Source organism: Parasteatoda tepidariorum, chromosome 10 (genome assembly GCF_043381705.1).
Source record: "Parasteatoda tepidariorum isolate YZ-2023 chromosome 10, CAS_Ptep_4.0, whole genome shotgun sequence".
Classification (NCBI taxonomy): Eukaryota; Metazoa; Arthropoda; class Arachnida; order Araneae; family Theridiidae; genus Parasteatoda; species Parasteatoda tepidariorum.
The window spans coordinates 57,457,787-57,482,227 of NC_092213.1; the positions used below are offsets into that span (position 1 = coordinate 57,457,787).

Sequence of the window (24,441 nt, forward strand, 5' to 3'; positions counted from 1 at the left end):
TAAAATAATTAGTTTTAAAAAGCACACAAAATTAAAGCTTCGAACATTGTATTTACAAATCAATCGAAATTTTAAAAATATGTATGGAAAACTTTAATAAAGAAATTCAAACATGAGAATATTTAACATACATTTTCAAAGTAATTTCTTTTAACAAAACAATCAAATTAGAAAAAAAAATTGAACCACATTTAGCATACAAAATAATCAAATAAGTTCTAAAAGGTATTTCATAATGATAATTTAATGTTTCAAGTTAATCACTATACTTTCAAGATCAATAGACAAAAAGACCTTTAACTCATAGAAAAAAAATTATTGATACATTTCGTAAAAAATTTAATAACCACTTCATATACTACAACAGGATTCTTTTTAATCTTTTATGTGATTCAAAGCAAAGTTTCAGATTTTAAACTTAAGTGATCTTAAATGCAAGCTAAATAAAGAATTTAACTGTAATTCCAAAACTATAGTTTTTAAAACATCAATATAGATAATAATAATTCAATAATCTAATGTATTCATGAAAAAAATCATACTTCCTCGCGCAATGACAATTTAGTTGTATAACAAGAGAGTTATTAAATTTTTATATTGGAACAAAATTAACAGTGACATCATACCCAATCATCGGATGAGTTTTAACGAGTTCTTTCCAATCTTCTCTAGGAACAATTTTTTTGATGTGATTGACCGCAAAATTTATCGCAACAGTTTTTAAGTCAGAATTGGAAAAGCTGTAGGCCAGTTTGAGTATTTCACACACTAAGTCCACAGATAGGCAAGAAATTACTGCATCAGTACACTCAACCTTTAAGAATCCAACATCATATTTATCAACTAAGTAATAAAGTTCTTTCAGAGAATCCCATGACTGGTTTTCAAGCTCGCCACCATACAAAGATCTGAGAAACAATTCAAAAACTTCAGGAACAGCATCCGTAATGGTAAAGCTGTTGGTCTTGGATTCCATGAAATCATTGGTCATCATTTTCATAAAAACAGGAGAATGAGCAGCAAGGATGTTTTTGTGAACAGGAAAGGATTTATCGCCTACTTTGATATCAAAATCAGTCAACACACTTTGCTCGTAAATTGATTTCAGATTCTTTATAACATCAACACATTTGCATGATTTCCTTTCATTACCTGTTGGGATACGTAATGTTTGATCCTGATCCAAAATTGTCATTTTGCATTTTGCAATTAAAGTTCTATTTCTCATTTTTTGAAAATGTTGAGATGGGAAGCTATTTTCAAACTTAGCTCGAATTACGTCTTTAAAAGAAACGTAATTCATTCCATCATTTAAAACCGTGCTTGGATATTCTTTAAAAATAGATCCATCTAAATATTTCACGACAACCAACACTTTTAATGTTGGTGAGATTCCAACATTAGAGAGTTTTACGAGTTTCAGTTTGAATAAATACGTCAAGTTTACTTCTTGATACGATGCTTCGAAACGAAATTTTAGATTTTTACCAGAGAATGGCACAAAAGTTGGTGTCACAATAGTCATGAAATCAATAGGATGAGCAAGTGTAGATATTGTCCATTCACCTTCGTATTCATTCTTAGCCATATTGGTATAAAAGTTTTGATACCAATATTTGAACGAAACAACTTACGAACAAATTGATACACATATAGCGAAATTTCAAAAGAAGAGTAACTGTATTTTTTAAGACAAAGGTAATTATAAATGCTGATTCACCCGGTGATGAAGTTATCTTACAGAACAGCAGATAGCTCGTCAAGGTTAATAGCGAGTAGCCTGTGTGTAATGCTACCACTTCTATGGATGGAATTAAAACTGAAACAGTATTCAGCGTTGTGGCGTCACATTATTTGCGACGTCACGCTGTGACGTTACTTTATCACAAATTTTAAGTGCATTTCATTTCTCGACTCGGAATTGGAAATTGCAATTACATAAATTTTCAGGCTTGTGTGCTCAAAATAGGCTTATAAACTTTCGTCAAGTAGATTGTTGTTGTTGTTGTTAATTTACGTCGCACTAGAGCTGCACAATGGGCTATTGGCGACGGTCTGGGAAACATCCCGGAGGATGATCCGAAGACATGCCATCACAATTTTGATCCTCTGCGGAGGGGATGACACCCCCGCTTCGGTAGCCCGACGACCTGCGCAAGAAGTCGAGCACTTTACGGTAGCACAGTTTAACGAGGACCAATACCGCACACCCTCGGTCCCTACGCAGACTGATCCAAGTGGTCACCCACCCGCACACTGACCGCAGCCAGTGATGCTTGACTTCGGTGATCTGCTAGGAACCGTGTCTTAACGATCAGTCCACTGCGGGACCTTCGTCAAGTAGAAGAGGACAGATAGCACAATAGGAGAGACAGTACCAAGTTGTTCTCGACTCGTCTTTCATCTCATTTTCTCGCTAGTAAAAAAGAGCCAATAAATTTCTTTGTTTTCACTTAAAATTTGACACATGATGGATAAAATTAACAATAAACAATGCATTTAAAAACGATTTATTTAATCAAGCCCTTTAAATGTTACACGCATAGTTCAGAAAGTTTCTGTTTTACAACTAGTGTTCTACAAATATTTTTACCGGAACTAATTGAATAAAGGCAAAGTTGGATACCAGATCAGGTGATGTCCATGTTGCCTAAGTAGGGTAAAAATTATGTGATATGTATCACAGCTTGTAAGGTATCAATAAAATTAGTAAAAATATCTAAATACTAGTGGGCTGCCCCCCCCCTCTCGCTAACGCTCGCCAACCCCCGAAAATGTTCGCAATCTTATATGGTTTGCTTCGCAAACCAAGCTCGCTTCGCTCTCTTCTAACTTGGTACATTGCAAATGCACAAATTTCTAAGAATTCAAAACAATCATTCAAATCAGTATAACAACTTTTTTTTTATTTTTAAAAATTGTATCTTTTTAGTAAATACTGAGTCATTAAAATAAATTTGAATTCAAATAAATGATAAACCTCTTTAGAAATGTGCTATAGTATAAAATCTTAAGATAAAATTTCTAAAACTGATATCTCTTTAAAAAGGTTAAAATTTTGGCTATAATTAAGTCTATTAAAAATTGAAATAAGTGAATTGCAATGGAAAAACCTGCATAAACAAAACATTATGTTTTTAAAAAATAATAACCATGAACGATTCACAACTTTGTTAAAAACATAAGTATAAGTCTTAGAATAAATTCGTGATATAAATCAAAAATCGTCAAATAAATTCGTAATATATAAATGTGTGAAAAAAAGCGCGCTTTTGACAAAATACTAAAATAGATATCTATCAACAAAGACTACTCATTTCTGCCTAGCTTAATAGTATGAGGTTGGTTATTTCAGTTCTCTTTGATTATTTCAGTTTCCGTTTTTAAAAGAGCTATATGTTTAGCCACCTCAGCTAGATTTGGCATGTGACATTTTTAGCGGCAATCATTGGTCGATTTTCTAGTGTTGCTATTCGGGGAGTTGTAATGAGTCTTTTTTTGTCGCCGTGTAAGAGAAATATATATATAGATATCTAAATATTTGTCTTGGTTGGGATATTATTCATTCATTATATCGCATATAAATGCAAGTTTCTATAATTATTGCAAAGTAGTGTTATTAAGTCTTTTAAATTTTTTTATTACTTCAGATATACGTGAAGGACTGTTTGCTAATTACAAAGTTCATTTTTTAAATACGAAAAAACGAAACAAAAAGAAAGCAGAAAAAACAATTTTCTGTTAATTTTTCGAGATTGTTTTTCCTCCAATATATTTGGTAAGGTTTACTTTTTTTTATGTAACTTCGCTTCAATCAAAGTGGATCTATTCGCATCGCTATCGCATCACTGCATAACATATAACATTAATTTTATTTTTATTTTAAATTTTCTTAATAATAGAAGAGCATAATATATTTTGAAATCTAAGCATAATTGCATTTCATATCAATCATTTTAACTAATATTTACCATGTTGTTGCTTATTTATTTATTTTAGTAAACGTAACATGAAACCAATGTCACTAGCCTGATTACCTTCATGTAAAATAATAATATATTATAGGCATGGTATATAAATTAATTCCTTTATCCTAGTTAATTTTTTTTTCAAGAAATTAACGCTTTATTGGGAAATTTTAACGTTCAATTTTAATAAATATCCGTGTTAAAGCCCGGGATAGCCTGGTAGGTAGGGCACTGGGCCCATGTCCAAGAAGTCGTGGGTTCGATCCTCGTCGGACGAAGACTCCCCGTATAGTAAATGGTGACTGATACACATTAAATCTGTCGAGTCTCAAAGTCCTCCATGTTTCCATATATATCTTTGGGGGTACTGATCTAGGAGTTTCCTTGTCTTCTGGATTGTGTTCAAAATTACAAGGCTACATTTGTATTCGTAAACCAAAAATGGGGTCTGCTGTTCAACGACGGTTATAAAATAAAATATCGGTTTTAGGAGCCTTGGTAGCTCAGGGGAACGAACACTATACTACAATTAGTTTTCGTAAGAAACCGTCAATATATTTAATGCTTCAAAACTAGCTCAAAGCTTCAATAAAGTGCGACGATTTACCAATATACAGGCATGACCATATATGGCAGGTACAAGTAAAAAGTACGTACTTTTACTTGTACTTTCGTTACTTTTTTAGGGAAAAAGTACAAGTATTTGTCACGGAAATGTCGAATCGTTACTTTTTTCTGAGAAATTCTCACAACAGACTCAGTGACACCACTTTCGAAATGCAATTATTTTGCAAAATGAATAAAAATATTAATTAGCAAGTTATTTTTATTCATTTTCGAGACTTATGCATTTATTTAATACATTTTAAATAAAAAATGTTGGATTTCGTTATTACGTTTTTCAATTTTCTTTTTGAACGCACTAATAATACATTTTTGTCTTAATACATTTTTTACTAAATAACAATAGCCAACAATAAGGAAGTTACTTCATTATTTTGATCAATCATAATTGTTTAAATAACAAAGAATGTTGCAGTATTGATAGACCGTCGACGTTTTTGAAAATAGATCAAACTTAGTTCATTACTTTTATAAATACTAGCTCATGAATCACTAGTGGGAGCTTCTTGTGACTTAAGAGGGCTAAATATTTGAGCAATATTTTGGAATTTATTAACAGAGAAACTTGGCAATTGAACCTTTCTTTTCTCGCTTTCACTTTTAAAATCCTCAAAAAAATTATTACTTATCTTTTTTGTTTCTATACAATTTAACCAAGTGCAAAAAATAAATGGCGACGTCAAAAATGGATGTCATTGGTATGGTACCTTGAACTACCGGAGAATGTGACCTCACAATAGAAATACTTTTTCTTTTCATAAATTTTTCATGAAATGTTCATACTTAAACTTTTAAATGATTTCTTATGTTAAGAAAATAAGTTAATAAAAATAGTTTCATAAAAATCAATCGGTGGTTCAATTTCTGATCCGCGGGTCGTAAGATCACCACTACTCTACTAGACTTATGTGTAAGAGCAAGATAATAATTTAGTGAACATACCAAACCGGTGTGTTTGCTAAACACGCTAATCCGAACCGCGTTGGCTTAAGGGATGGGGCGTTTGCCTCTCAATGAGGTGACCCAGGTTCAAGTCCAAACGGTGACTGGTCGATAAGAACTCTGCTCCCGGCTAGCAAGAATTACAGTTTTGACGTAAAATTATCCTCAGTGGTAGACGGATCCTAGGTTAACAAAGCCTGCTCTAAGAATTTCAAATTATTAGCCAAATATCAAAAGTATTCGCCAAGTCTTTGCCAAATGCAAATCTTAACAATTTTTTTATGTTTAGTATTTTGTACCACAAAAAACAATTTTACAGTAGTTTGTTTCCGGTTTATATTATTTGGACCCAATTCTAATTGGTCATGCGGCGCATCTACCGAAGATTACTGTAATTGAATAAAATATACTGATTTGTTTAAAAAAAAAATTTTTTTTTCACGTAATTTTGAGGATTGAGTTAAATATTTTTTTTTTGTCCGAAGGAAAAAATCATTCATCAATACTTTTCTGAAACACAATTTTATTCAACAAATTTTCAATTTTGCAGCATTTGGGAAGAGGGCGAATGATTATCGAAGGCTCTTTGTTAGTATCCTCCTGCAGTCGACCTTACTTTATTCGAGGCTTTAATTATTTTCCTCTCCATGTAACGGAAATGCGAGTTTGTTACATCAAAAAGTTCTCCTCCAAGGCTAGTTTATTCAAATGCTTGATCGAAAAGTTCCCTTGTCTTCTGGGTCGGGTTCTTATTTGCAAGGTAGTGAGTTGAACATTGATAATTATAAATTCATAATTGAATCGGATGTTCAACGCCGTTTATAAAACGAATAAAAAAAGCACTAATAAAATTTTTTTATTTTTTGTTATTATTATAATTTGTTTATATCAATAAAAACTAAAATGCATATTTAGCAATAGTAATACGCAATATTTGTAATTTATGATAATTTGATATCGTACCTGAAATATTACTAGTAGCATTACAAATAATTATTAACATCCTTTACGAAGCGTATTATAAAAAAATACAATATTTCTTTTCTTGAACTATAATTGTAAAGCACAGCTAAAAAAAAGTGAACTAATTTAGTAAATAAACATTTTAGAAAACTTTTCATAAACTAAAATTTTCAAACCATTATTTTCAAATTTTCAAAAAAATTTATTAATTTAAACATTGTATATACAAATACAATTACACAAATTAAAGCTTCGAACATTGTACTTAAAAATCAGTCGAAGATAAGAATATTGAATATACAATTATGAAGTCATTTCTTTTAACAAAACAATCAAATTTGAAAAAAATTATTCTGAGATATTTAGCATACAAAGTAATCATCTATCTTTTAGAAATTTTTAAAAGTATTTCTTGATAATTTAAGTTTTCAAGTTAATCACTATACAAAAAGACATGTAACTTATTATATAAAAAAAAATAATTGATGCATTTCGTAACAAAATTAATAACCACTTCATATCCTACAATAGGATGCACTGCAATTAAATCTTTTTAATGTGGTCATTTCAGGAAATTTACAAAGACATTAACGTTATTGCTTTTCTTTCTAAATTATTAATTTTCTTGCAAATAATTTTGTTCAAAATACTGAAATTAATGGTAATATACGAAATTAATTTTCTGCTGCATAACTTTACAACATATAACTAACTATACATGCATACATTCTAAATATAACTATAACTGCAACATAAATTCTATTCTTGTTTCCATAACAGCAGATGGCCTCAGACTTTGAGGAGGGAGTCCTTAGCATAGACAAACTGTAGGTAGGTGCATTATTTAAGTCGCAGTGGAGCTTCACAATGGGCTATTGGCGACGGTATGGGAAACATCCTTGAGGATGATCCGAAGACATGCCATCGCAATTTTGATCCTTTGCAGAAGAGATGACTCCCCTGCTTTGGTGGCCCGATGACCTGAGCGTGAAGTTGAGCACTTTACGGTGAAATAGTTTAACGAGGATCGATACCGAACACCCTCGATACCTACGCAGTCTGATTGAAGTGGTCACCCACCCACTTACTGACTGATACCAGTAATGTTTGACTTCAGTGTTCTACTGGGAACCGTGTCTTTACGATCAGTTCACTGCCGGGCAGCAAAATTTACAGAGATGACTATGTAAAAATTAGCGAAACAAGCTCCAGTTAATTTGAAACAGAACCAATGGTAAAAAGCGTTTTGTTTGTGTTAAAAGTGAGAACGTGATTTTATCATATTGTTAAGGTATGACTTTTGCAAAACGATTAATGAAAAAGTAAAGTTTATTTAAACTAGAAATAACACTTGAAAAATTGTGAAACAGGATTTTTATAAAAGATGAACTACAATACAGAGAAAAATCAAATCTATGAAATTAATACAGGAGTAATTATTTTAAAATAGTTTTAATTCATGATTTATTATTATTTTGTTCTTGCAATACAGGCTATTTTTGTAAGCTTTTAAATAATTAAATTTTACGTAAGTAAAATGACACTTTTTCCAAAGAGCTATATTGTATATATTTTTAAAACTTACTTTATAAACTAACATCATTTGTTAGAAGTCCGAAATAACATAATATTCTAGACGTAGTTGTAAAGAATACAAGATTCAGAGTAAAAAACATTCAATCAATAGAAAAAATACCTTTGAAGTAAGATTATTTTTATAAAATACGTTTGCCAAGCTCTATTTTGTGTATTGTACTGATTTGTCAAACTTATTTGAATATTAGTTTAATATCAAGATATGTCAAAAAGAAAACAAAATACTTTTTAAATGAAGAAGTATGCATGGCATTGATGGTTATTCTTATTTTTCATTATGCTTAAACAAAATTATACATTATTAGCAATTTGAAAAACAGAGAAATTGTTTATGGTATTATTCAATGTAAAAAATATATATATTTCAAGTTCCTATTACATTTTATTTTCTTATATAAAAACAGAAATTACTGTAAATTTCTTATTCTTAATTTTGAAATTTTACAATACAGATTCCGTCTATTTATTTCCTTATATTGGATTAGATAGGTATATAAATGTAAGTATTTTTAATCATAAAAATAATTAAAATTTTATACAATTTATGTCAGAATAAAAATTAATATATAACTCACTCAAGCATTTTTTAATTTTCAAAAAAAAAGTATTATTCTAGCTCCAAACTGTTTATTTCATAAAATAAAACCTATTTTTTATTTAAAAGAAATATGTATAATTCAAATTCCATACAATTTATATAATAATGAAATAATTTTGAATTTTGATTTGAGTGTTTAAATGGAATTTAAACCACTTAATTTAATTCGAATTTTTTTTTGTAAAAACAATTAATGATTTTGATATATTGAAAATTTTAATTATAAATTTTATTCCCTTTAACTATGAATTTTATTCATTTTAATTTAAATATCGAATATAGTTTGACAACTAATTAAAACTTTTCAATTGGTTTATATCCACTTCAAGTTTTAATAATTATACTTTAAGAAAAGAACAAGAAAAAAATGACAAATTCCATTACTTACAATATATATTTATTCTTTTATCCAAGATTTGAAAGAAAAAATAAGCCTTTCAATATAAATCCATCAAAGAACGTAGCTAATAGCAGCTTCATATCCTGCAAGTGGATGTTTTGCAATCAGCTCTTTCCATTGTTTTGTTGGCAAAAGTTTTCTCAAGTGAATTGCAGCAAAACCTACCGCTTCTCTCCTTATTTTGTCATCATCATAATCGAAGGCAAGATTTAGAATGTCACAGACATTTTCAAGAGATATTTGAGAACTAATTATTTCCGCGGTAAGTTGTTTCAAACTTAAAACGTCGTATTTATCAGCTAAAGAATAAAGTTCCCTTGCAGTGGGCCAAGATTTATCTTCGATTTCACCACTGTACAGGTATTGAAGAAAGCATTCGAATACTTCGTAAGTAGAATCGGCGATTGTTATGGTATTTGTCAAGGATTCTTTGAAATCATGACTTAACATGTTCCTGAAAACAGGAGAATGCCCAGCCAGGACAGCTTTGTGGACAGGAAGCGACTTCTCACCAATATTAATGCTGATATCACTCAATTCACCAAACTTCTGAAGAGATTTGAAGTTCGCAGCAAAGTGTTTCAAATGGTTGGAAAAGCTTAGTTCTTTGTAGTAAGATGGAGGAGAATGGATGTGGTTAAAAAATTCCATTTCACATTGTATTATAAAGGAATGCTTGTTTACTAATTTACCCATGTTTTCTCTTTTAGTATAGTAGGAAGTTAATACATCATCAAAAACGACCGACTTCATTTCATCAGTTGTCAAAGCTGGTAATAATTTGTATCTGTGTAAAAGGGAACGATCTATAAAGATTAGATCAACATTCAGTTTTAATTTCATGGTTTTCGGTAGATCAGATGCGCACAAAGTTAGCAATTTCAGTTTGAGTAATATAAATTCATCTCCGCGTACCGTGACATCGGAATTTATATTATAATGCATATAACTTATTTCGAAACAAAATTCGAGATTGATATTCGGCATTGGACAAAATGGCGTTGTTCGTAAAGAGTGACTTTTCAGAGTATGAAGGTTCGATAATTTAAACTCACCTCTGTAATGCTGAGCCACTAAGTTTGTTGACACAATACTTTCAGCAGACATAATGAGAAAGGAAGTAAAACAGGAATTTAAACTTATAGTTTCTTGAATATGTAATTGTATAGATAATAACTCTGAGAATGATTTAAGCTACCTTTCTCACCGCAGAAGTTCAGCTGTTGGATAAGAGCTTTGTTTTCAAATAGCAGCGAAGTAATAATAGTGAAATACTGTGCTACTTTCACCAAAGAATAAACTTATTAGAAATTTTTTTATGAAAGATCCCACCGTTGATAAGTAGCTAAAGAGTTAGATAAAACTCTTTGCTTTTCCTTGCAGGAATCAGATATTTTCCCATGGTTACTATGCAACAGGCTTGTCTGGGGAGAAAAAAAATTATCTTATTTTTCAGTACCTGGTACGCGAAGATATAAGCTCAGTAACAATGTAAACTGGTCATTTAACACTAGATTGCCTAAGAAAGTTATTTTCACTTCAGTTAATTTCAATTATAAAAAGAATGATGTATATAATGACTCAATTACTTAGAATTTTGTACAATATATAATTTTATATATTGTTAATATTTACTAATAACTTGTTATATAACTGCAAATAATATAAAAAATACTAAAAATTAATTTTAAACAAATCTCTTTACACGTTATTTATTCTTTTACAATGCAGTCATTTTGGCTGCTTTTGGGCAATTTAGGTGTATACTAAATTTCAGTCTTTCTAGAGCTAAAGGGGGGGGGGGACTCGGAATTTTTGATGTGCCATGTCTTTAAGTAATTTTAATTTCCGAAATAAAATTCCAAACAATATTTTTAAGCATTCAAATTAATTTGCTATGTGTTGTTACTATATGTAGTATGCGACGCCGCGATGGCTCAAGGGATAGAGCGTTCGCCTTCCAATGAGGTGAACCGGGGTTCGATCCCGGTGACGTCTGGTCGATACGAATTCCGCATCCGATTTGCGCCGATCATAGTGCTGACATGAAATATCCCCAGTGGTAGACGTATCAGGAGCTAGAGTCCCCTTGCAATCAGACTTACCGTGGGAGGTTCTCATGATCTTCCTCTCCATGCAACGCAAATGCGGGTTAGTTCCCTCAAAAAGTCCTCCACAAAGGCAAATTTCTCCCAATACTTGATACAGGAGTTCTCTTGTCTTCTGGATTGGGTTCAAAATTACAAGGCTATGGAGTTGATCATTAGTAGTCGTAAGCCTAAAAATTGGGTCGACTGCTTAGCGATGGTCATAAAATATAAAAGAAAATATATATAGAATGCATTATTTTCTATATATAGATGTGAAAATTGTAATATATGTAATATACGCCACAGATTAATTAATGTAGAGTTTTAAAAATTACATTTGAGTAAAAACTAAACATTTTCATCTTGTTAAAGATATTTTCCACTCTATTACCATAATTATTGTATTAAATTATTTGAATTGACCAAAATGGGCTTCATGGATGGTCAATTTTTAGATAAATTGGTCATTTTAAAAATTGTCATAATTTTGCTGCAATCGAAGAAAATGAAGCTTTGATAATGTAAGGGCGTTTTGCTACCTTTCCCTTCTGTTAGTAGCATAACTGTTTTCAATTTATTATTCTTATGTTGAAATATAATAAGATCATATTACCCTTTTTAGTTTCGTATTAACCTTTCCTTTTTCCAATTGAACCTGTCCAGGTAAATTGACTTTCAGTTTTTACTTTTCCCTCTGTTATTCTTCCACTCTGTTACCATGTTCGTGGTAACTTTATTCACTGACTCTTAATTCAGTATTTTATCACATATTAAGTTTATTAAAAGCAATGATGACAGTTATTGAACTATATGAAATAAAACCGTCATAACTTCTGAACGGTGTTAAGTTCAAATTTCGTGGTTGGCCGCTGGACACGATAGAAATTAGCATGCGCTTTCGAATGCAACTTGTTATTGACCATTTGAAACTGAAAATGTCACGGTGCCTGATTGTATATCGCTTGTAAAGGTTTACTATGCAAGCGATAACAGCTCAATTGCGGCACAGAGGAAGTTTGCGACAAGCTGTAGACAACCGGTTCAAGTATGCTAACAATCAAGTATTTGATTCGAAAGTTTGAGAGAGCTGGTAGTATTAGTGATGACAGTATGAGCAATGGCGATCAACAAACAAGTGTGAAAACATCGAGAAGACATGCGCGGTGTTTCAAACCTTCGCAAAGAAATCGATCAGACGAGCTGCAAATCAACTGGGAGACCTTGCGGCAGATAGTTGTTAAAAGCTCGCATCTCTTGCCATACAAAATTCTAACCCATCAGCCTCTAAGCCTCGGAACAGCGTTGTGTTTCGCCAATATTATTGGTGAAAAAATTGACGACAGGGAATTTAATGTGAATATGGTTTTATTTTAGCGACGAAGCCGACTTCCCATTTGGATGGTTTCGTCAAAATGGCACATTCGGGGCAGGGCTAAAGATAATAGACGGGCTAGTTCACTCCGCTCTTAGAGCTGAAGCTACGATTTACCTCCTCATGACGTCACCGTGTCCACAGATCTCGGAGATCGCAAGCAAAGATATTATGATAACTTTGCATCTTTCTCTTTGTAAAAATAAGTTAGACTTTTTCTGGTTATTAGCTTTCAAACTTTACGTAATTAACACATTATTTCCGTTCATAAACATAGTTCAAAANTGTGCTAGCAATCAAGAATTTGATTCGAAAGTTTGAGAGAGCTGGTAGCATTAGTGATGACAGTATGAGCAATGCCGATCAACAAACAAGTGTGAAAACGTCGAGAAGACATGCGCGGTGTTTCAAACCATCCCAAGGAAATCGATCAGACGAGCTGCAAATCAACTGGGAGACCTTGCGGCAGATTGTTGTTGAAAACCTGCATCTCTTTCGATACAAAAATCAAACCCATCAGCCTCGTGGCCTTGGAACAGCGTTGTGTTTCGCCAATACTATTGGTGAAAAAATTGACGAAAGGGAATTTAATGTGAATATGGTTTTACTTTAGCGCCGAAGCCGATTTCACATTTGGATGGTTTCGTCAATATGCAAAATTGGCACATTCGGGGGACTGAGAATCCGCATTTCGCGATCGAGAAGTCTCTCCACCCTCAACGGATGATTGTGTGGTGTGCAATGTCAAGTCACTGGATAATCGGTGAGATATTCGTTGACCGCACGATTACTACTGAATGATACTTGAAGGTTTTAGAAAATGATTTTACCTCATTATCCAAAGTGAGCATTCGTCAAGATGAAGTTCACGCAAGACGAAACTTGACCCCATTAGACCAAGAGAGTGTTTGATGTGCTAAAGGAGTACATTAGGGACAGCATTCTGGCTCCGGGGTACCCCGCGACCACGGAATGGGACTCGCTTAACCGCCATATTCTCCTGTTTTGAACACACGTGATTCCTATTTGTGGGGCTATATTAAAGATAATGTGTACGAAAATCATAACCAATGTATATCCAAAACCATTGCTGAGCTGAAAACAGCCATTTCGGAAATCGAATTAATGTTCCGACACTTCAGTCGGTTATGCAGAACTTTGCCATTCGCCATCATAGCCAATTATGGCAGGCATATCGAATAGTATAAATTAAAATCAGTAACAAATCTTTATACCATGGATGATGCATCATATTTTCAAACTATCCTATATAAATTCTCTCAAATTAAAAAGGAATACTTAAAGCTAACTATGAAAGCGAACATGAAGTGGGTTCGAATGCCGCTATAACATTCGATGCAGATTCCCGTGGTCTCTAGTAAAATCATGCAATCTTTTTTTTCTGTCATTTGTATTTACAAAGAAACTCTTATATGTGTACATAACTCACATATGTACATTTATTTATGTTCGTGTGAACTGACATATGTACATAAATAAATCCCACTACCTCATAAAGCAGTCACCATACTATGATATATCCGAATTTAGTTTCTTTAATTAAATATTTGAAGCCATTATTCTCGTTTCTATAATCCTTGATAAAAATTATGTTAGAAAAAAGAAATAATTAACAGTCATCTAACTCCTATCATCAATGTAAATAAACTGTCATTTTAAATAAACCGTAAAAGTGTAAATAAATTATTACCCTTCTACATTTGGTCAGAGGCAAAGACATCAAAAGGTTAAAATGACTAAATAAATGGTAAAAATGGCATGAAAATAATTTATTTTGTTGTATTTACATTTTGAAACTTGCATTTGAAACTAAATCTATTGTAATAAGAATTATAAATTTGAAAAGCAGGTAGGTACTTAATTTACGTCGTACTAGAGCTGCACAGTTATCTTAACTTTTGGCTAATATTTTATTTTTATATGTGATACTTTTATCTCATAATTTCTTAACGACGTTTGTAAAGGTAGGGAAAGGAAATGACAGACGCTGTAGAATTGATATCCGTTTAATTTTGTGCATTTTAAAGTCTTTATTCAGCTGCAAATAAAAATTCTAAACTCTTCATTTCCACATTATGGAACAGCATTTTATAAAAAGGTTTATCATTTCTAGCTCATAATATGAAAATGCTATTAAGATATCAGTGAATTTCATGTTGCATTTCTAAAAGGATAAAGATGATAAACTTAAATACTATTTAGTATTTTTACGATTTTTTACGTTAAATCAAGTGATTAATATTATAGAATTTCATGCATAAAAGTAAAGTTTTTTTTATTTATACATATTTACCGTATCTACGATGCTAACTAGGCAAGTGAGATATCGTTATTTTTTATAGTTAAAAAACATTATATTTATTTTAACATATATGTATATATTATATTTTTGAATTATATTATATATACAATATATTTTCGTTTGTAATAAGAGCATCAGAAAAAAATATGCGAAAAAGATACCGTTGTCCCATCTACACAAAAAGTTAAAACAATGATTATATAGAACATTCTGTATGAACGTAAATAATAAATAAAAAAATCCAGGTAACCAATAATGTGTAAACCAGAGGTTTTAAACCATTAAGCCCCAACCCGATTTTGCAGAAATCCGTCTAGACATTGTAGACTAGTATATAAACTCTCCACTAATAACACACTCGTATATCGCAACTTTCTAACAGTAGTGTGTACATGACAACGTAATCTAGTTCAATTCACAATGACTTTTAAGAATAACATCCTTCATTACTTCATGTCCAATAATAGGGTTAGAAGTAATCAACTCTTTCCACTCCTTTTTAGATACTAATTCTCGAAAATGAATGACAGCATATTGTTTCGATGTTTTTTTCAGTTCTTCGTCACCATAAGCATAAGCAAGCTTTAAAACTTCACACACTTGATCGAAACTCAGATACGAAGCAATGAGATAGGAACAATCCGTTTTTAAAGTTCGAACCTCATACTTGATAGATAAAACATAAAGGTCTTTTACTGAGGGCCAGGATTTGCATTCAATTTCACCTGTATACATGTATTTAACGAAGCAATCACATGATTCGTAAGACACATCAAAAAGTACGATTACAAAAGGTACCTTAAAATCACTACTTAGCAATATTTTCTTCAAAACAGGAGAATGCGCAATGAGAACGGATCTATGGGAAAGTACAATTTTATTGCCCACATGGAATTCGACTTCAGCTTGAAAAAGTGGCTTGTAAGAGTGACTAAATTCCTGGTTGAACGTTCGTAAATTGTTCAGAGATAGCACTTCACGGTCATGCAGTAATGCCAAAGGAGAGCTATCATCGAAGAACACAAAATGACACTCTAAAATCAACGTTTTCTTAAGCATTTTATTATAATGCTCTGAATTGAAAATATATAGCCACCTCAATGGCGCCAAAGCATCTTCGAAACGAATGTTTTCCATATCCGCAACATTGATAGACTGTAGAGGTTCGTATTTTCGAAAGACAGAGTAGTCAGAATAGAGAATGGCAACGTCCACATTCAATTTTAAAGTCGAAGGTATCGTATAATCAACTCGTTTGATTAAAATTAATTTAAACAAGTCATATTCATCTTTGTTTTCATTTGGTACTTCGATGCTTTGATAGAGTGCTTCGAAACGAAAGTCAACACTGCTTTCAGATAGTGGAAAAATTCCTGGTGTTTCAATAATCAGGTGATTCTGGGAGTTCAGTCCTGTAATCTCAATAGTAATTCTGCATTCTTGTACAATAAGTAGATTCGTAAGTACAGCGGTTATTTGGGCAGCCATTTGAAAGGAAGTAGGTTCCTTAAACCGACAGTAAATTATGAAACATTGAGCGATATCGAGTAGTTTATTTCACTTCATTTTGAAGAAGATATTAATTTTTATCATTTCATTTAAAAAAAAAGATATAGAATAAGATAAAAAATATTATCAAGCACTGTATTGTCTTTTTCGAAACAGTGCACTTCGCGATAACAATGAACACTTCGCTATGCATCGTTTGGTAAGATATATTTATCCATCTTATCAAGTCGATCTAGTATAGACAATAATTTGGAATGAATTTTAATAATATTAACAGATCACACACAATGGAAAAGAAAAACAGTTTACAAGTCAAATTACAAAATCAATTTACGCTTTTCAACAAATTTGCAGTTTAAGGGTACAATGAATAAAAATTTTAACATGTTGGTTTTGACATGATACTGCAGAAATTTTTGATTTGTTTAAAACTACGTATTTCTTGTGTTCATATATTTAAAGTATTTAAAAAAAATCAATCGATTTTTCACTCTTTTTTTTAAATTATTTATCATTATAATTACTTTTTACTAAGTAAGCTTCTTGTACTAATGGGGAAATATTAAAAAAAAAATTAAAATATCTTTAAAAATCGATGATAAAATCAATGATAAATTTCATCAATGATAAATAACTGTTTCTCTTAAGTCTAAATAACTGCAAATAAGTACAAGTTTAAAAAGTTATTTGCTTGGAAGTGAGCCGTGTTTGAAAGATTTAACATTTAACGGCTATATTAAAGGCTAATTATGAATGTAAGGAAATGAATTATAAATGCAAGAAGAATTTTGACTGTTTTGCAAAAAATTAAGCTTAAAATTAAAAAATAATTAAACTATGTATTTGAAGCCAAAAACTTACTAATGCAGAATATGCAACAAAATATAAAAAATAAACGAGAAGCAATTCTGCGCGTTTACTGCATAAAGTGTTTTATATTTTTTTTTAAATTTCAATGCAAATGTTAAGGTCTGAAGACAGTCAACTTCACTCTATCATTTTGTATTAGTAATTTTTGACATCAACCTAAATGAGAGCTTATAAAATTATAACAGAGAAAATAAATAGTTTTAAATTAATAGTTGTAAGTAAATAGTCAAACTCACCAGAATTACTTAACATCATTAATATCTTATGAAATACAGCAGATTTGAGGTCAGAAATCATATAATTTATTTCTTTTATTAAAAAAAAATTATATGTTGGTAAATATCGCCTCACAGAATAAGCAGCTGTATACTTTCTAACAGGAAGTAGAGCAGTTCAAAAACTCGAGATTGTTATTGTTTATATTTATATTGAAGACGTCATCCATGCTCTTTATGTAGATAAGCAATTCATTATTCAAACTGATGCCAGCGACTTATGTATGAGGATGTTTTGACATAATATAATGAAAGGATGAACGAACAACTCATATTATGGTTAAGCAAAAAGTATTCTCTTGCTGAAAAAAAAATATCATAGCTCAACAGAAACAAACGTGCTTGCATTATTTTTGCTGTAAAGAAATTTCATTATTATACCGATGGAAGATCTTTCACAATTGAAACTGATCAAAATCTTTGAACTTGGTAAAATAATATAAGTGCCAAAACCCCCCTAGTGTGCTGATACTTATTCCATCAAACTTATGGTTTTAAAATTATTCATAAAGCTTGGAAATTGAATAATAACGCGGATAGTTTAAGCTAAGTATCGAGCTCTTTTAGGTTAAAAAAATTATAATAGCTATTGCTAATAATTTTTCATAAGAGTGAGAGTTTAAAATCAAAATAATCTTATTATTAATACATATTTTCATTAATGTTATATTTTATTTTGTAAATATAATGATTAATATTTTTTCAATTGCCAACCGGACTATGCAGGGATCGGAGACCTAGCCTTGCATCTGAAAGGTTCTGGGTTCGAACCCCGGGTAAGGCATGGATGTTGTTTCATTCTCTTTACGGTGGGAGCAACGTTGGTCCACTTAATATGGTGCGCCTGGAAAAGTTGCCAAGAGTGATATATATATATATATATACGTCAAACCCCGCTATAGTGAACACTGTTTATAGTGAATTCCCGGATACAGTGAACGAAATGTTCGCTTCCGTGCCTTGCTACACACGTATAGTGTTATTTTTTGTGAATATAGGGAACCAAAAAAAGAGAGGAAGTTGGATACTATGAACTTTTTTCTGTCTTCGACTGATTTATTTTCTTCACTTTTTAGTAAAAATTTCGAAATTTCTGCTCTGCCGATTTTTAACAAGGAATATGGCAGTAAGCATTTTTTCTTTTTTGCTTTATTATTTACTAGCATCAATCTTGCAGCATCTGGCCAATGCTTCAAGTCAAAGCAGACGAATTAGCTGAGCTATTTGGTGTGACTACTTTTGTGCGCTCGAAAGCCTGGGTAGACAGGTTTAAAAAGCGGAATAATATAAATTCAGGAAAAATTATCGGAGAATCGGGAAATGTTTCCATATCTGATGTGGAAAATTGCTCATCAGCTAAAAATTACAGTTTCTTTCTTCTTCTTTTTTTTTTTCTTCTTTTATTTGTACGCAAGACGAAGAGAAATAGAAAATAAAAGTTAACACATTTTTGTTGCTACGTATTATTTTTCAGTCATTTTTGTTCTTCATTTCATTGGTCATTTATTTAAATAATGTGTAATAAAAATTGGCAATTTGAAACCAATAGTTAAAATTGTCTGCAGAACGGATATAGTGAAGTCCCGGTTATAGTGCACCGAAATTTCGATCCCTTGAGGTTTCACTATAGCGGGATTTGACTATATATATTCTTTATAATGTATTCATTTGATATTTTTGAAGATTAGTATTCTTATGATGCTTTTTTCCTACGTTATTAATAATTTGATAATTTTAAAACTATGTAACATTTTAAAAGATTTAATTTTTCATTTCTTTATCTGAAAAAAATCTTAGGAAGAGAGGAGGCTGATATCCCCCCTAACCACAACTGGAACGAAAACTAACTGTGATCAGCCAGTCAGGGATGTTTTAGTTTTGAAGAGAGTAAAATCGATGGAGATACTCTCCTATAGAGTAAATAATAAATATATATTATTTTTATTAGTTAAGTTTTAAATAAATTGTTTTTGTTTGTAACAAAATATAGTCTGAATTTTGCACATTACAACGGAATCGTCAAAAACGAAGACAGTTTCATATTTGAGTATATATTTTTTGCAGTGCACCGTCTACTTTATTTTCCAAACCATGACTGGACATAACTCAGTTTCTATCGCTTTTGTTGTAGCTTACAGGTACAGAGATCTGCGCTCGTGTATCGGTTAAAACATGAATAAAAAGAAAAAATACGCAATATTATCTTCCCCCAAATTTTTTTTAAATGCTAAAAACAACAAATTTTGAAAGCAATTTTTTAAAAAATAGCTATTTATTTTTAGTTAAATGCGTTAAGATTTAAGAAGAAAAAAAAAACATTTTTAGTTTTATTAAAATTTGCAAAACTTTTTTTTCTTCAAGTTTTTAAATTTGAAAGAAAATTTGATATGTCTCAGGAAATATTTAAAAAATAATTATTAAAATCAGAATCCTGTAGCCACTTATCTGTATTTTAGATTAGATTAATTCTGCCTTGAAGAATTCTAATCTGTATTTAAGAGGGAGTAAAAACTGTATAAAAGAATTATTATGTTCTGAACATTAAGTTTAAAAATGCGAGTGAAACTAAACTTTTTCGAAAAATAATATTTTTGAAATTAAATGAGGAACTGTATTAGATTTTAAAAAATGCATTTACGATAATATAAAATATTAATTTTCTACTATGATACTTTGCAACATATGTATATATTCTGTATATAACTATAACATATTTTCCGTACATAAGTATAGTTTTATATGTTTGTATAGGACGTGTGGCGAAAAAATTATATTAATAGCAAAACGTATAGGTAGGTATGTCTAAAGTAAGAACTCCCCTAGCCATTCGTCTGGACCCGTGGCGGTAACTATGGTAACGAGGTACAACTATTTCAAATAGGGGTGTAGGGTCATAGTTTAGGACAGGTTTCAGCTCGGATCGGCGAGAGAAAGGTAATCTTGTTCTTTGGTCTATTGTGTTAGCCCTAAAGTGAAGAGGACTTACCCTCCCTGAAATGAGCGATTCTTGTTTCCACAGCAGCAGACTGTGTGGCGGGAGGAGTTCTTACCATAGATACACTATAGGCAAGTAGGTACTTTACTTACGTCGCACTGGAGCTGCACAATGGGCTATTGATGACGGTCTGTGAAACATCCCTGATGATGATCCGAAGACATACCGTCACAATTTTGATCCTCTGCAGAAGGATGGCTTTGGTAGCCCGACGACCTGTACGCGAAGTCGAGCACATTACGGTAGAACAGTATAACGAGGACCAATACCGCACACCCTTGATCCCTACGTAGGCTCATCGAAGCGGTCACTCACCCGCTTACTGACCGCAGCCAGTGATGCTTGACTTTGGTGCTCTAGTGGGAAACGTATCTTTATGATCAGTCCACTGCGATCGAGCAAACATTTACAGATAAAATTTTCGCTTAGTGAAAATTAGCGAAACAAGCTCCAGATAATTTGAAATGAAGCCAATTATAAAAATAAATTTTGTTTGTGCTAAAAATAAGAATGCGATTTTATCAAATTGTTAAGGTATGACTTATGCAAAACTGGTAATGGAAGAGTTTATTTCAACTAGAAATAACATTTGAAAAATTATGAAAAGTGATTATTATAAAAAACAAACTACAACAATACAGAGAAAAATCGAATCTATAAAAGTGATATGGTAGTAATTATTTTAAAACAGTTTTCATTGTTTAGTATTATTTTCTTTTTGCAAGATAAGGTATTTTTCAATCTTTTAAGTAATTCAATTTAACTTGTACATAAAATAGAACTTTTTCAAAAGAGTTATATTGTATACATTTTTTAAAACTTACTATATAAGCTAACATCATAGTTAAACATCCGAATTAATATAATATCCAACGCATAGTAGTAACGAATTCAGAGTACAAAACATTCAATTAATTGAAAAAATACCTTTGAAAATAGGTTCTTTTTCAAAGAATACCTTTGCAAAACTAATTAGTTTAATATCAAGATATATTAGGGAGAAAACAAAATATTTTTTAAATAAAGAAGTATGCATGACATTGATGATTATTCTTGTTTTTCATTATGCTTAAACAAAATTATAAATTATAAGTAATTTAAAAAACAGAAATTGTTTAAGATTTTATTCAATGTAGAAAAATCTGAATATATATATATATTTCAAGTTTCAATTGCAATTTATTTTCTTATGTAAGAAAAGCAATATCTGCAATTTCGCATTTTTAATTTTGAAAATGAGAATTTTATAATTCAAGTTCTGTATATTTATTTCCTTATATTAGAAAGGTATACAAATTTAAGTATTTCTAATCTTAAAAAAGAAATTATAATTTAAATTTTAAACAATTTAAATCAGAATAAAAAATTAATATCGAACTTAAGCATTTTCAATTTAAAAAAAAAAAGGTATTATTCTTGTTCCAAACTGTTCATTTCTTTCGTAAAATAAGAACTTATTTTTTATTTAAATAAAATCTATATTTCAAATTCCGTATGATTTATTTAATTATGTAATAATGCTGATTTCAGATTTGAGTGTTTTTAAATGGAGTTAAAACCATTAAGTTTAATTCAAAAGGTTTTTTGTAAAACATATTTAATTATTAATTTTGATATAGATTGAAAGTTTTAACTATAAATTTTACTCCCTTTAACTATGTGTTTTATTCTTTTTAATATTAAATATCGAATATATTTTGACAACTAATTAAAACTTTTCAATTGGCACTTATTAAATACTTTTATATCCACAACATGTCTTAATAATTTATACTTTAAAAAAGAACTTAAGAAAAATTCCATTGCTTACAATATATATTTATCCTTTTATCCAAGATTTGAAGAAGAAAAAATAAGCCGTTCAATATAAATCCATTAAATAATGTAGCTAATAGCAGCTTCGTATCCTGCACGTGGATGTTTTGCAACCAACTCTTTCCATTCGCTTGTTGGTAAAAGTTCTCTCAAGTGTACTGCAGCAAAACCAACCGCTTCTCTCTTTATTTTGTCATCATCATAATCGAAGGCAAGATTTAGAATGTCACATACTTTTTCAAGACATATTTCAGAACTAATTATTTCGGCTGTAAGTTGCTTCAAACTTAAAACGTCGTATTTATCAGCTAAAGCATAAAGTTCCTTTGCAGTTGGCCAAGATTTATCTTCGATTTCACCACTGTACAGATATTGAAGAAAGCATTCGAACACTTCGAAAGTAGAATCGGTGATTGTTATAGTATTTGTCAAGGATTCTTTGAAATCATGACTTAACATGTTCTTGAAAACAGGAGAATGCCCAGCCAGGACAGCTTTGTGGGCAGGAAGCGACTTCTCACCGATATTGATGTTGATATCACTCAATTCACCAAACTTCTGAAGAGATTTGAAGTTCGTTGCAAAGTGTTTCAAATGGTTGGAAAAGCTTAGTTCTTTGTAGTAAGATGGAGGAGAATGGATGTGGTTAAAAAATTCCATTTCACAATGTAGTATAAAGGAATGCTCTTTTGCTAATTTAATCATGATTTCTCTTTGATTATAGTGGGAAGTTAATATATCATCAAAAACGACCGATTTCATTTCATCAGTTGTCAGAGCTGGTAACAATTTGTATCTGTGTAAAACGGAACGATCTATGAAGTTTAGACCAACATCCAGTTTTAATTTCATGGTTTTCGGTAGATCAGATGCGCACAAAGTTAGCAATTTCAGTTTCAGTGATATAAATTCATGTCCGTGTACCGTGAGATCGGAATTTATATTATAATGCATATAACTTATTTCGAAACAAAATTCGAGATTGATATTCGGCATTGGACAAAATGGCGTTGTTCGTAAAGAGTGACTTTTTAGAGTATTGAGGTTCGATAATTTAAACTCACCTCTGTAATGTTGAGCCACGAAATTTGTTGACACAATACTTTCAGCAGACATAATGATAAAGGAAGTAAAACGGGAATTTAAACAGGTTTCTTGAAAATGTAATTGTATAGATAATAACTCTGATAATGATTCAAGCTACTTTTTTCGCAGCAGAAGTTGTGGATAAGAGTTTTGTTTTCAAATAGCGGCGAAGTGTTTGTAGAGATATACCGTGTTACTTTCACCAAAGAATAAATTTATTAGAAATTTGGTTTGAAAGATCCCACTGTTGATAAGAGAGAGAGTAGCTGATAAGCCCTCCGGAAATCAGATATTTTCCTATGCTTGTTATGCAACGGGCTTGTCTGAGGAGAAGAAACTTATCTTATTTTTCAGTAGCTAGTGCGCGTAGATATAAGCTCATTAACAATGTTGTTGCTGTTGTTACTTTACGTCGCACTTGAGCTGCACAATGGGCTATTGGCGACGGTAGGATGATCCCAAGACATGCCATCACAATTTTGATCCTCTGCGGAAGGGATGGCACCCCCGCTTCGGTAGCCCGACGATCTGCGCGCGAAGTAGAGTACTTTACGGCAGCACAGTTTAACGAGGACCAATACCGCACACCCTCGGTCCCTACGCAGACTGATCCAAGTGGTCACCCACCCGCACACTGACCGTAGCCAGTGATGTTTGACTTCGGTGATCTGCTGGAAACCGTGTCTTAACGATCAGTCCACTGCGGGACCATTAACAATGTAAACTGGTCATTTAAAAGGGAAAAAAACTTGCATTTTTTGATGTGCCATGCCTTTAAGTAATTTTAATTTCTGAAATAAAATTCCAAGCAACATATTTTAAGCGTTCAAATTAATTTTTCAATGTGTAGTTACTATATGTAGTATGTGAGCCGGGATAGCCTGGTTAGTAGGACACTAGGCCCATGTCCAAAAGATCGTGGGTTCGATTGTCGCCGGCCGAAGACTCCCGGTGTAGTAAATGGTGACAGATGCACGTTAAATCTGTCCAGTCTCAAAGTTCACCATGTTCCCAT

The 24,441-nt window shown here is 31.5% G+C and overlaps 2 protein-coding genes across 2 annotated transcripts in view; both read right to left on the minus strand.

Annotated features, from left to right (window-relative positions):
- The window catches only part of LOC107442715 (TD and POZ domain-containing protein 3-like), a 31,150-nt gene extending 7,446 nt beyond the window's left edge, over positions 1 to 23,704 (minus strand). The window contains exons 1-2 of the mRNA XM_071187213.1: positions 22,336 to 23,704; positions 2,332 to 2,416 (exon numbers count right to left, since the gene is read on the minus strand). Of these exons, the coding sequence (XP_071043314.1) occupies positions 22,401 to 23,456 (1,056 nt within the window). The 5' untranslated portion in view covers positions 23,457 to 23,704 and the 3' untranslated portion in view covers positions 2,332 to 2,416; positions 22,336 to 22,400. The remainder of the gene's footprint in view (positions 1 to 2,331; positions 2,417 to 22,335) is intronic.
- LOC107442716 (TD and POZ domain-containing protein 5-like) lies at positions 593 to 1,588 on the minus strand. Its single transcript, XM_043053565.2, has one exon. The coding sequence runs from the start codon at positions 1,586 to 1,588 to the stop codon at positions 593 to 595; it is 996 nt and encodes a 331-aa protein (XP_042909499.2).
- Positions 23,705 to 24,441: the final 737 nt, after the last annotated feature.